At 40.5% G+C, this 13,175-nt stretch overlaps 1 protein-coding gene across 2 annotated transcripts in view; it reads right to left on the bottom strand.

Annotated features, from left to right (window-relative positions):
* cbfa2t3 (CBFA2/RUNX1 partner transcriptional co-repressor 3) overlaps nucleotides 1-11,407 on the bottom strand; it is a 64,636-nt gene extending 53,229 nt beyond the window's left edge. For both annotated transcript variants that reach the window (XM_084403626.1, XM_084403627.1), the window contains exon 1: nucleotides 10,923-11,407. In XM_084403626.1, coding sequence (XP_084259752.1) covers nucleotides 10,923-11,046 — 124 coding nt within the window. In that variant the 5' untranslated portion in view covers nucleotides 11,047-11,407. The remainder of the gene's footprint in view (nucleotides 1-10,922) is intronic.
* Nucleotides 11,408-13,175: the final 1,768 nt, after the last annotated feature.

Below are 13,175 nucleotides of genomic sequence, written 5' to 3'. Positions count from 1 at the left end.
TAATAGGGCCACTTTATGTCTTAACTACAATGCACTAACATTAAAATTAATCAGTTGACACTATGTACTAACATACTAGGGATGCACGATATATCGGTCGAGATATGTTAATTTTTAATGTTATGGTTATCGGCCTGATAAGAAAATTTGACCGATATATTAAAGCTGATAAATAATATTTCCTTCAGCTGAGACACTGCAGATGCAGTTCATCATGATGGTTCTGAATGGCTTGAAATATAATAGGAATCCCTTCAAAAAGGAAGATACAGTAAAGTGCAATATATGCAGTCATATCGACTACATCAAATTATCATGAGAACATTATAATTGTGTGCTTGGGACATCCATTTTAATGGTGAGACTTTTGTTTCTGTAATCAGGCTCTCAAAAATTATCAAAAAATTTGGATTTAGATTTATCGGCCAATATATCGGTTATCGGCTTTCAGATATAAAGAATTATCGGTTATCGGTATCGGCCAAAATGTTCATATCAGTGCATCCCTACATACATATTTTACATTTTAACAAAACCTGCATGTAATTAAAGCTACAAGTTATTCCTGTGAACACTTTAATAATGACACTGTTGACCTTCAGTTACATCTTAACCCAACATTAAACCTTAACCTTACCACCAAACCTGTCCCACCTCAATAGCAGCACAAGAGTTACAGCGCAATACAACATAAACACAATGAAAAACAGATGTACCCAGTGTTGGGTAAAGGAGCTGGGCTGATTTGACCGAATTGGGGTTGATGATCATTCACAATCAATGCAAACCGCCAAAATTACCCACATTTGGGTTGTTTTTAATTTGAACCCAGCACTTTTAGAGTGTATAACGCAACAGGAAGCATCTACAACAGGACTGTGATTACAACACTCACTGCAATTGCAACATGCAGTTACGCAGAGTTTCTGGCCTTATAGAGTTGCAGTGACTGGAGCAAAATGGTGCAACATGGGATTCTTATCGCCGTGACAGCAGTTTGATTGACAGCTCTGTGCTCTCATGGGGGGTGCGCTCGTAGACAGCCTGTCAATGTCAGCGCCTGACAGGTCCTCCTTTCTAGCTCATTTAGGGCTTTGTTGATGCTCTCCACACTCCTCCGAGTGATCGCTTTCAAACCCCTCCATTATGAGACGTATCTCTATTCCTCTGACCTTCATCTAGTGGCATTAAGAGTGTCCGTCTGTCTTTCTGCATCAGATATAGGCCTTTCCACACTAATACGCTTTCGTTTTTTTTGAAAATGCATCTTTTTCTCTCCTTTTTGGCCTTCAGTTCACACTGAGACTGCGTTTTTATTCATGAAAACGAAGCTTTTTGAAAACGCTCAATTTGAGAACGCCATTCTCGCGTTGTAGTGTGGACTGGGAAAACTGAGGTATTTAAAACCGATGACGGAAGTTTAGTCACGTGACGCATATTGCACCAATAGATATTCATGTTTATAGCGGTATTGTTCACTTTCACACTGTTGTTACTTCACACACTCTTCATATCACAGTCCTGCAAAGATGACAGAATTCACTCACATTTGCTGTCCTGCGGCGAAACATGAACGTTTTAGACCAAACATATAATAGTGAGTGAGATCTGGATGCATCAGTGAATGATGAGATATTTTGATAAATAAAATGATCCTGTCAGAAGAATTGCGGGATAACTTTATTATTTCTTTTTCCGTCTGTGGCCCCATCGACACTACTGCGTTTTCGTTTAGAAACGGAGTCCTTTTGCTACGTTTGCGCCTCCCGTCCAGACTAAAACGGCAAAAACGAAGACCTAAACCGGAGAAGTTTAGAAACGCTGCCGACCCCGTTTTGTGTTTTGAATCTCCGGAGGGCGTTTTAGTGAAGACGGGTCAAAACGGAGGACTTCAGAAACGATGACGCAGAGGCTCACGCTCGGCTCTATGATTGGGTGTTATCAGTCATGGAGTATACACACAGGTAATATTCAGTACCAGTAAACTCCACCCGCTGGAACAGTTTCTTACAGTAAGATTTCTTACTCGCGCGGTAAACGCGTGCATGCTAGAAATAGAACCGACGCCTATTTTTCATGCGACACGCAAGCGTGTTGGAAGCGTTTCCAGGCAAAATAGAATAGGAAAAGATGACACATTTTGACACAAATACATTAATAAATGACATTTTGATGTTTGAAAGTCTCTAGGTTTACACCGGCACGCGCATGCCCAGTGTTGGTGAATGGTCACGTGATCCGCGTTTTCAGTCGGTTTAATGTGGACGGAGATCAATTCTAATACGCAGCTAAAACGCTGGTGTGGACGGAGATCGTATTCGTTTTAATTCTCCGTTTTTAAACTAAAACGCAGTAGTGTGGATGGGGCCTGTATCATCTCAGTGAGCTTTTGTGAGGTTTTACGCATGCGCAGTATAAGGTGAATTTAGCGTTTTCCAAAAAGTTTCTCATCCACACTGAAACGGCGTAAAAAAATGAAATGCATACGGAGAACGAATCAGCGATCCAGAGCGAATCCGGATTGATGTAGACGTAGCCGGAGTGGCAGAGATGCTGGCATCTGATTTGTGCGTATTGTGTCCGTATGGAAATGACGCTTCAGAAATGAAGCAGAAAAGGAAGAGATAGCATGGGTAAGGTAGATCTTTTTCTCACTCGCACATTATAAAGCCTTTCCCGTGGCTCCAGAGTGCTGGAAAGAGATAAGACTGGGAAACACGGCTCTTTTGTCCTCTCTCTTTGTTCTCTCCCACTGAAGCTCCGGCTCTGTTGAGTCACCCGCTCAGACTGCAGTAAATGAAAGTTATTTTGAGCTCGGAGAGGGACTTTATCTAATGAGACGGTGGCCTCAGGCGAGGAATGGAGGCATCCAGTTTTCGGAGAAAGGCGCATTGCAGAAGCAGATGTGTGTTCGCCAACGTGTTTCTTCAGCGCAACCGCTGGTCTGAACCGCAGAGATTACAAGATGCGACGACGAAATGTGTGTGTGAGCGTGAAGAGGTTGTCATTTCTCAACAGGGTGATGCTGACAGAGAGAGGATGTGAGACAGGACAGGAAGAGAGAGAGAGATAATGAACTGTGTTTTGTAATGCGACATAGCGCAACAGATTTTTGATATAAAATGTCCTTTCTGTGTTGAACTTTGCTGGCCTATGAGCTGACTACATGAAAATATCATACTTATAATATAAACCCTTTGGTGCTCTTCACGTGTTTTTTTTCAATGAAATGAATGTAGGCTACTATATTTTAGTTCGATAATGTTTTTTTTTTATTCATTTTTTAATACTACATTATATTTACGCTGCATTTACGATGCATTTATTCACTTTTTGAGCATAGACCTGAAAATTAAATTTCCAACTTAAGCCTGGTTCACACGGCAGGATAATTAGGCCGATTTTAGCCCCGATTCACCCCTTCCGACAATCTTAAGGATGCTCCGATTATCGTAAAATAATCTGATCAGATATTCCTGCTGTGTGTGGTGTGTTAAGACTGCTCTCGTCTGCTCGGAAGGACGTCGGGACCGCTCCGATCTCAAATCGGGGATATCCAACATGTTGGATTTATTTGGCCCGATTTCTCCACGTGTGTGGTGTCCCCCGGAGACGAACGAGCACGCAGCCTGTGGACTGTGGCGTGTAGCCAATCAGAAAGCGAGGTGACGAGGCGGCGAGGAAGCACTGGGAAACAAAATCAAAACAGCCGGCGGCATGGCGCACCAGAAAGTCCAGTGGACGTCGGAGATCATCGCCTTTTCTTTTGATAACGTTTTTTTCCGGTTAAAAACAAACTACAAACTATCGCCACTGCATCCTCTTCGTCCGCCATGATTGTTTACTCTGAAGTCACGTTTGATCTCGAGGGATTTTGCGAGATATCCCGTCTGACCTGGGAATGCTCGGGATTTTTTATCGCCGTGTGTGGGGTCTCTCAGGTTTGGAAAATCGGCCGACAATTTTAAAATCGTCCCGTGTGAACCAGGCTTTAAACTGTCGTAAATCTTGAATGCTTTAAGAGCGCAGACTTATGCTGGGTACACACCAAAAGATTTTTTACATCTTAAAATGTGATAGACCACAAACATGAGGACAAAAAATCCTAGATATAAGCGTTTTGCTCCTATAGTGTGTGGTGTGCCATGATGTGACAAAGACAGCACACCACACACCAACAGATTTTCAACCAGAGTCTCGACTGTGAACTCGCGAGACTTCAGAATAAGCATGGCGGACGATATGCAGGAAGAAATTGCAATGCTAGTGTAGAAAAAGTTATTTAATCCCTCTATAGAACCTCACTGAACCCTTAACACTCAGCTTCCTGCAAGTGTGTGTGTGTGTGTGTGTGTGTGTGTGTGAAAGAATGACCGTGTCTTCCATCATCTCGCTTTCTGATTGGATATTGTTTTGTTTCACGTGATAATCTCCAGAGCGCGTTTGTCCTCGGGGTTCCCCCCCACACATCAAGGGGTTCCCCCCCACACATCAAGATTAAACATGTTGAATATTTACGATTCGCGATCGGGGCGGCTCCGACGTTCTTCTGATCAGGTTCGGACACTCTTAACACACCTCACACCAAGGGAAAATCTGATAAAATAATCTGTTGAACCATCAAGATAATCGGGACATAGCTAGGATTGTCGGAAGGGGGGAAATCGGCCCGAAATCAGCCCGATTATTTTTTGGTGTGTACCCAGCATTACTTGGCAGATTATTGCTGAAGAGAAAAAAAGTGAACTTTAAAAAAGTAAAATAATTTTACATGTATTGTTTATTTGTTTCATATCAGAAGTAACAAAGCGAGTGATTGGACGGGAGGCGCACTACAAAGATTTGTTCATTCATTAGAAAACAACAAACTAAAAGATCAAATCTTGGGAATCAATCAGTTCATCAAAACGAGAAACACATTTAAACACAGTCCTAGCCATTCAACATCTATCAGTTCTCATTCAAATCTCATACTTTTGCTCGCAGACTTTGGTATCTTCAGCAAATCTGAACACTATTTGCTGAGGTTTTTTTTTTGATCAAGAGAAGCAATCAAGCATTCAATCTAAGAGAAAACAACCGAGATCCCATTCATGCAGAGATCTCGTTCAGTTCCTCGCTGGTGTGAATGTGTGGGGTTTTCGTTAGTGTGTGCACATCTGTGCGTGGACCTCGCAGGTGCGCGTGTTGATGGTTAAACCCTGACTCTGGGTTTGTGTGTTCAGGCAGTTGGCAGCGCTGGGACTGGAGATAGCGAGAAGAGGGGGTTGACGCACACTATCAAGTCGTGAACATCTGTTCCTCATAGAGACCGCAGAGCAGAGGAAATAGGAAGAATAACTGTTCTCTGCTTTTCTGTCTCGTACTTGTTTTGTCTTCATCTTCTCCTGTCCTCCCCCATGCCGTGTGCTCACATACACACTTATATATAGACATTCGAAGAGTCCTTACTAGAAAGTACTGTAGTGGTACGCGGTGTGTGTGTGTCAGATGGTGTACTTTCTTATATGTGACCCTGGACCACTTAACCAGTCAGTTAAATGGGTCATTTTTTTCTGAAATTGAGATTTATACATCATCTTAAAGCTGAATAAATAAGATTTCCATTGATGTGGTTTGTTATAGGACAATATTTGGCCGAGATATGATTCTGGAATCTGAGGGTGCAAAAAAATCGAAACATTGAGAAAATCTCCTTTAAAGTTGTGCATTTATGTTGGCGATTGTGCTGCATTCACTGACAAAAATAAATGTTTTATATACTGTATTTACGGTAGGAAATTTACAAAATATCTTCATGGAACATGATCTTTACTTAATATCCTAATGATTTTTGGCAAAAAAGAAAAATCTATAATTTTGACCCATATAATGTATTGTTGGCTATTGCCACAAATATACCCGTGCGACATGTGACTGGTTTTGTGGTCCAGGGTCACATATACCATGAATAATTATCATATACCATGGTATCTAACCAAACGACACGTCAAACAAACAAGCTCTGTTCCAAAACATATACAGATCTGACTTTTACTTCATCTTCAAATCAAAAGTACCATTCATGAACTCTGCATAATGCAAACATTAGCCATTAAAGACATAATATATAACTAATTGGTACAGCAAACAAGTGTCTCTGCAACTATTTTATATTTGATCATTTATAAATCAGTGTATAATAGATTATGAGCATGTGCATTGAAAAAGCAAATGCATGACTTAGTATAAGTAATTATAAAAAGAATATGAATGTAACTATACCTGTTCTTATCGGTCTTAATGAGCCTTTATATGTTTATAGAAAAGTAATACTTACTTATAGTTGTATAAATGGGGCTATATTTCACTTTAAACATGGGCTTCATACTGTAGAAAGTGTTACCGTACTTTATTAAAGAAAAATATAGTTTTATATAATATAAAAATAGTCATTAAAGATCAGGATATTGGGTCCTGAGAGGCAAAACAGTGGCATCTGAGAATGTAAATTAATATATATATATATATATATTTCATCAGTTGAGCCCAATTGGATATGAATATTAAAAGGGAAGACCAGATGTTTTATCAAGCTATTATTATTTTTACATTTAGACACCGATGTAGGGGTGCGTTCGGGTTGACTGGGACACTTTTTGCCATTGAGATGACTAGGGAAAAGAGTCCCAATAAACCTGAAATCATGACAGAAGATGACCATGTGACTGATTAAAGACACTGAATGGGACCATTTTAAAATTTTGCTTAAAATAAGTACTAAAAACAAACAAGCAACGTACATAATAATAAAAATGTTCTCATTATGAGCAGAAAACAAAGTCAACGTGATTACGTAATGTGTGTCGCATCACAGCTATAGTGCAAGATGAGCATTTGTGGTTAAAAAGTATATTAATTTTGTATTTTTTTTTAAATAAAATGGCGGATGGTTTGTCTAGATAAGACTCTTATTCCTCGGCTGGATCGTGTCGACACTTTGAAGCTGCACTGAAACTCACATTTGGACCTTCAACCCGTTGGACCCCATTGAAGACACTATATGGAGGAAAATCCTGGAATGTTTTCCTCAAAAACCTTCATTTCTTTTCCACTGAAGAAAGAAAGACATGAACATCTTGGATGACGTGGGGGAGAATAAATGATCAGGAAATCTTAATTCTGAAGTGAAATATCCCTTTAAATCTACCCCAACCTCAACTTTATGAGTCGGATGTACAAGTGATTTTGTAGCGGTTGTTTCCAAGAATATATAATGAATAACACATTATAATGCTGTCTTGTGGGCATTGAAACACAGCTTCTCTGTTTTAGCCATCCTGAATACATCAGATTCTCATGTTTTGTCATGAACCATCTGCACCTGAAACATGGACATTCGCACAGCGCTGCGTTCCAGAATATCAGTGAAGTCCAACACATTATTGATTTAGTCTTTGTTATGGCTGGAAAAGCATTCAGGATAGCATAATTCCTCTGTCCTCATTCCTCCCTTAACACACACACACACACACGCGCACACAGCGCTGTCAGCTATGCTAAGATGCTAAAGCACTGGCCAACATATCATCCAAGCATACATATTCAAATAGCTGTGGATTAGCACGGTTTATAAACCCTCTGCTGCCAGCGATAGCAAACAACCAGACTTTGTTTTGATAATTTCCCCCCTCTCTTTTTTTTCTTGAAAAATGTCAGGGTTTCAATTCGGCTCCCCCATCTTTTTCTGTGTGTGGTGGTGGGTGGCTGTTTTTCATTGCAGACTGGTGTGTGTGTGTGTGTGTGTGTGATGATAAGCCAGCGCTCTGACATCTCTCCGGTTATCGTTTTCCGCAGCTGTTGCCCGAGTCGCTCCACATCTGCCGCCTCACAAGAAGCTTCGCGACATGAAAAGCCCCTTCATTACCCAGCTGTTGACTACACCTCCCATCAGCCCCTTCTCACACGTGCTGGAACGCAAAGATGAGATGATGTTGCCCAGAGAGAATAATAATATGTGACCCTGGACCACAAAACCAGTCACATGGGCCAATTTCTTTTAGGATAGGACAATATTTGGCAGAGATACAACTATTATGAAAATCTGGAATCTGAGGGTGCAAAAAAATCGAAACATTGAGAAAATATCCTTTAAAGTTGTTCATTTATGTTCACGATTGTGCTGCATTCACTCTCAAAAATAAATGTTTTATATATTTACGGTAGGAAATGTACTAAATAAATTTAGTACTTTTACGTGCTTTTCCCAAATCACTGAAGTGACGTCGACGTCCAGGTTAGCGGTAGCATGAGCCGTCAGGCAAGTGTTATTTAAATAAACTCCTGATGTACTTACAAACTTTCCAATGCCTTGTAAACGAAAGTTTAATGCGTTTTAGGAAGGATTGTTCCAGTGCACCTATGCAGCCATTGTGGAGGTGGTGGTGGTGGGGGGGTGCTACCACAGAAACCGAAAATTCTCGGGCCAGTATCCAAATTTCAATCTTAACCGTTCTATTTCATCAGAAACGATCTGAAAACAGGGCTTTAAGTGTAAAATAACGAACTTGTCCTTTAACGAGGAGCAGTGGGTCCGAAATTTTGTTGTGTACAACAATATGTTGTGCCAACGTTTGTCCACATTCCTCTCCTGCGACGACGTTTCGTCGGGCCATCCGTCCCTTTGCAGAAGCACGTCGGGGTTTCTCTCGTCATTACACGGCGGAGACGTCGCCTAATGCCTCAGAAAATCCGATCTGCCTGTTTACATGACAGTCGCATTGGCACATATCCGATTTATTTCCACATATGAACGAGGCCTGAAACCGATCTCGAAATATCCGTTTTTTTCCTGTTTACACTGTCATAGAACACATCCGATCTGTGTCACATATGAGCAAAAAATCGGAATTGGGTCACATTTCACTGACAGTGTAAACGAGGCCTTGGAGTAACGCAATAATATCGTATCGTGAGTTCAGTATCGTGATATGTATCGAATCGTGACATGAGGGTATCGACACACCCCTAGTGCACACACACCTCGATAGGTAGCAGTGCCTGAGACAAGCGCTGGCCTTCGGGACGTTTAACTCGCTGCCTCAGCCATTTTATCACTGAATTACAGGGGATGTTTATGACTAAGCCTAATCACCCTGGGCTTATCAGGGAAACGTGTGCAGAGCTCATTATTGCCGAGAGCCGAGCGCCACAGGTAATGTGCAACGCTGTATATTACCTTTCAACGCAAGCTAAAACCATTTTCGCCCTAAAGCCATAAAGTGCAACTTAAAAGTGGTACTTTGGCTTAAAATTCTTGTATTTGGTCTCAAGTGGCTTCAGAGTTCTCAGATATTGTGATCCCGGTTACATGATTTGCTGTGCATGTGCTTTTATCCTGTGCAAAGAAGTCAAAAAGGGTACAAGGTAAAAAAAAATACCTAAAAAAACATGGCCTTTTCCTGGAGATTCAGTTTCTGTCCGCCTTGCTGAAAAGAGGCTACGAGGTCACGAGATCTGGATTTTTCCGAGGTGTATATTATAAAGGCTTGTGAAATAATCGGCTAATATTGTTTTAAGTCTGCTTTAGTGCTGAGAGATATTGCACAGCACCAAGATCGTCTCAAGCTGTCATTGGTCTGTCAGCGCTCTTCAATGTCAAGAAATTTGAGACGACCAATCAAATCAAAGTGGGCGGGGCTTTATTCACAGAAGCTGCTGAGCGTTAATTCCAGTGCACATTCACTGCTGTTCAAAAGTTTGGGTTCAGCAAGATTATATAAGGATTATTTTAAAATAAATCAATACTTTTATTCAACAGGGATGCATTAAATTGATCAAAAGTGACATTAAAGACATTTATAATGTAACAAAAAGATTCTATTTCAAATAAATGAAGTAGAACTTTCCATTCATCAAAGAATCCGGAAATAAAATGTCAATAACTGTTTTCAACACTGATAATAATAATGAAACTGAGCATCAAATCCTCATATTAGAATGATTTCTGAAGACTGGAGTAATGATGCTGAACATTCAGCTTTGATCACAGGAATAAATTACACTTTAAAATATATCCAAATAGAAAAAACTGTTCATTTCAATTGTCATAATATTTACAAATACTGTTATTTTTGGGGTATTTTTAATCAAATAAATGCAGCCTTAGTGAGTATAACAGACTTTTCATAAAAACATAAAACAATCGTACCGATCCCAAACGTTTAAAAATGCACATATGTAGATCAGAGAAATAAACATTTCCCTCATAACTCGCTCAGATTTGGACCTCAGTGATTTTAAAACCCGGCTGGTCACCTGAATATGTTTTGGATGTTGTTCTCCATCACAGCATCCCATCAGACGCCTCTACTGGAGTACTGGGCAACAATCATCCAGCATCACATGACAGAACGACTGTGTTCTGACTCTACAACACATGCATGTTTCTGTCTATCACCTGTTGACTGGTGAAAGTTGTTAAAAGTTTGGGGTCAGTACGTTTTTTTGGGGGGGGGGGGGGGGGGATAAAAGAAATCATTACTTTTATTCAGCAAAGACGCATTAAATAGATCAAAAGTTACAGTAAAGACATTTATAATGTTACAAAAAATTGTCATAATATTTACAAAATAGTTATTTTTTGGTATTTTTAATCAAATAAATGGTGAGCAGAAGAGACTTCTTTTACAAACATTAAAAATCTTACCGATCCCAAACTTTTGAAATGCATGAATGTAGATCATTTTCTCGAGGGAGCTTCTGAACCCAACTAACTCGCTCATATTTTGTGCTTTTAGTGATTTTAAACCCTTGCTGGTCACCAGAATATGTTTTAGATGTTGTTCTCCATCGCCAGACGTCTCTGGCAAGAATCATCCAGCATCACATGAAAGAACGACTGTGTTCTGACTCTACAACGCATGCATGTTTCGGTCTCTCACCTGTTGACTGTCTGCTGGACAGTCGATGAAGCATGACCGTCTGAACGATGGAAGATGCTCTCCTGATCCCAGATCTGTGAAGTCTCCTTGCATGGATCTCTCCAGCCATCTCATCCCAATGCATCCAATCCACAAATCCACTCCAAAGACCCAGCTATAGTTGTGGGAAGAGCAAAGGCGTCCAGTTCAGGAACACACGCAAACGTCTTCAGGAACGCGACCCAACGAGAAGATCAGATGCAAGGATCTCGAGTCCTCATGAAACTGGAAAAGTTTTCCTCCTTTTAAATGCTGACCACACACTCTTTCCTCTCTCTAGCTTAGCAATATCGGTGCCGTTCTCCACAGTTAATGGGCAAGCAGTGTTATTCTGTCACAGCAGGAGACGTGTTCCTCTCTCTCTCTCTTTATCTCTTTCTCTCTCTCTGTAACCGCTCAAAGGAAAGGGTGTGTGTGTGTGTGTGTGTGTGTGTGTTAGAGAGGTCAGACTGCCTGTGGGCTGAGACTGTACTTTAATTGGTCAATGTGTGTGTGTATATATTAAACCAACTACAACTGAGTTAGAATCTCCCACTGATGACAACCAGGCACAATTGCAGTGATATTTCATTAAGAGAGTTAGGATAAGTCTGTGATAACGTCTAAATTAAATAGCTTTATACAGTCAGATCAAAAATTATTCAGACACCAGATATAATTTTTACATTTTTTTTTAATAGTGTGCAGGACACTATAGTTAATTAATGTGAGGAGAGCATAATAAAGTAAACTGTGACATATTATACTCAAACATTCTTCATACAGTGACTACCAGTGACATTTGGGACTAAAAATGATTCAGACACTTTGACCTGATCATGGTTTGCTCTTCTCAAGTGTTTTTTCTTTAATTGCTAATGCTCTTTTTACACACAGACTGAACAAAATGAAGCATTGCTTGGTGATTGGTTGAGCTAAACTGGTATTATCTAATTGTGTAGTTAAATTTAACATCTGACAGATATTCAACATAATTCATGTGTGAGACAGTCTAACAGAAGGATGGACAAAACCAGTCAAATATCAACTGATTCTTGTCATATTTTATTACCATTTTCTAAACTATAGCGAATAAACTGTGATAATGTGAGAAATGTTCAAGGTGTCTGAATACATTTTTGTTTGGTTGTATATATATAGATATAAATCAAGTCCTCAGCTCGTGTGTGCTGTCCTCATGTTCCCCAGGCGAAAGTAAACAGTGAAAGCTCACACACAGGTTTCCTCTGGCAGGAACCAGATGTGTGTGTGGGCAGATCCTTCTTCCCGTTCCTACCGGACAGTGTTGCCCGTTCTTCTGATAAGTTCAGACGGTTCAAGGGCGAGAATCTCTGTGCAACTCCCATCTGAAGGCATGAAAATCAAGCTTTTAATGTGGTGTTTTTAATCTGCTTTAAGACAAAGCATGTGTAAATTCATAAGTCGACACCATTGCTGAGTATTTCCTCCTTAAAACTGCAGTGAACCAAAGACAGTCTCAAAAACACGCTTTGAAATCGCTGGTGTTTCTGACGTCACAAACTACCTTGTAACCAATCAGATCAACGTGTGATCGTCAACCAGTGGATCTCTGAGCTGAGTGAGTGAGTGGAGGTGGGGCTCATTTGCATATTCATAGAACCGCGTATACTAACAGAGGCAAGGGTGTATTTAAATGGTAAATTTTTTCAAGGAAAAAACACTTAAAGATGTTATTTTGCTGATCAAAGATGAGTTTTAAGGGATACAATTATTGACTACAGGGGGACTTTAAAATCTGAAGGCATATTGCAGCATTTCTTGCAGTTGGCATCAGTTTAAAAACTTGATTTTTACATTTTGCGGAGAAAATGTGAGACTAAGGTTTTGGCTGTAGTCGGCCAGGCATTGCGTGACACACCAAGTCGACATGAAAGAACTAGCAGCGATGAAAGCCGACTGTGTTTGTCGCCTCACGTCGCCTGCGTTTGAAAACACTGCAACGACTAGCGGCGACTGCCAACTAGCACACGTGTCTGAGTGTGCGTGTAAGGAAATATCTGTCTGTATAACACCAGACGCGATGCCATATATTCCAGTGACAAATAATGTGTCTGTCCACACTAGACGCGACGCGACTGCGAGATGCGTTCAAATCAATCAAAACCCACAGCCAATCAGAACAGCGTGTGGGCGGAGTCTCGCGGCACCAGAGAGTAATCTTGACGGCACTCGCAAGAAAATGGATAAGTAACT

The sequence above is a fragment of the Rutilus rutilus genome (assembly GCF_951802725.1).
Source record: "Rutilus rutilus genome assembly, chromosome: 3".
NCBI lineage: Eukaryota > Metazoa > Chordata > Actinopteri > Cypriniformes > Leuciscidae > Rutilus > Rutilus rutilus.
The sequence above is the reverse complement of the archived record's forward strand: the minus strand, read 5'-3'. Positions and strand labels throughout refer to the sequence as shown.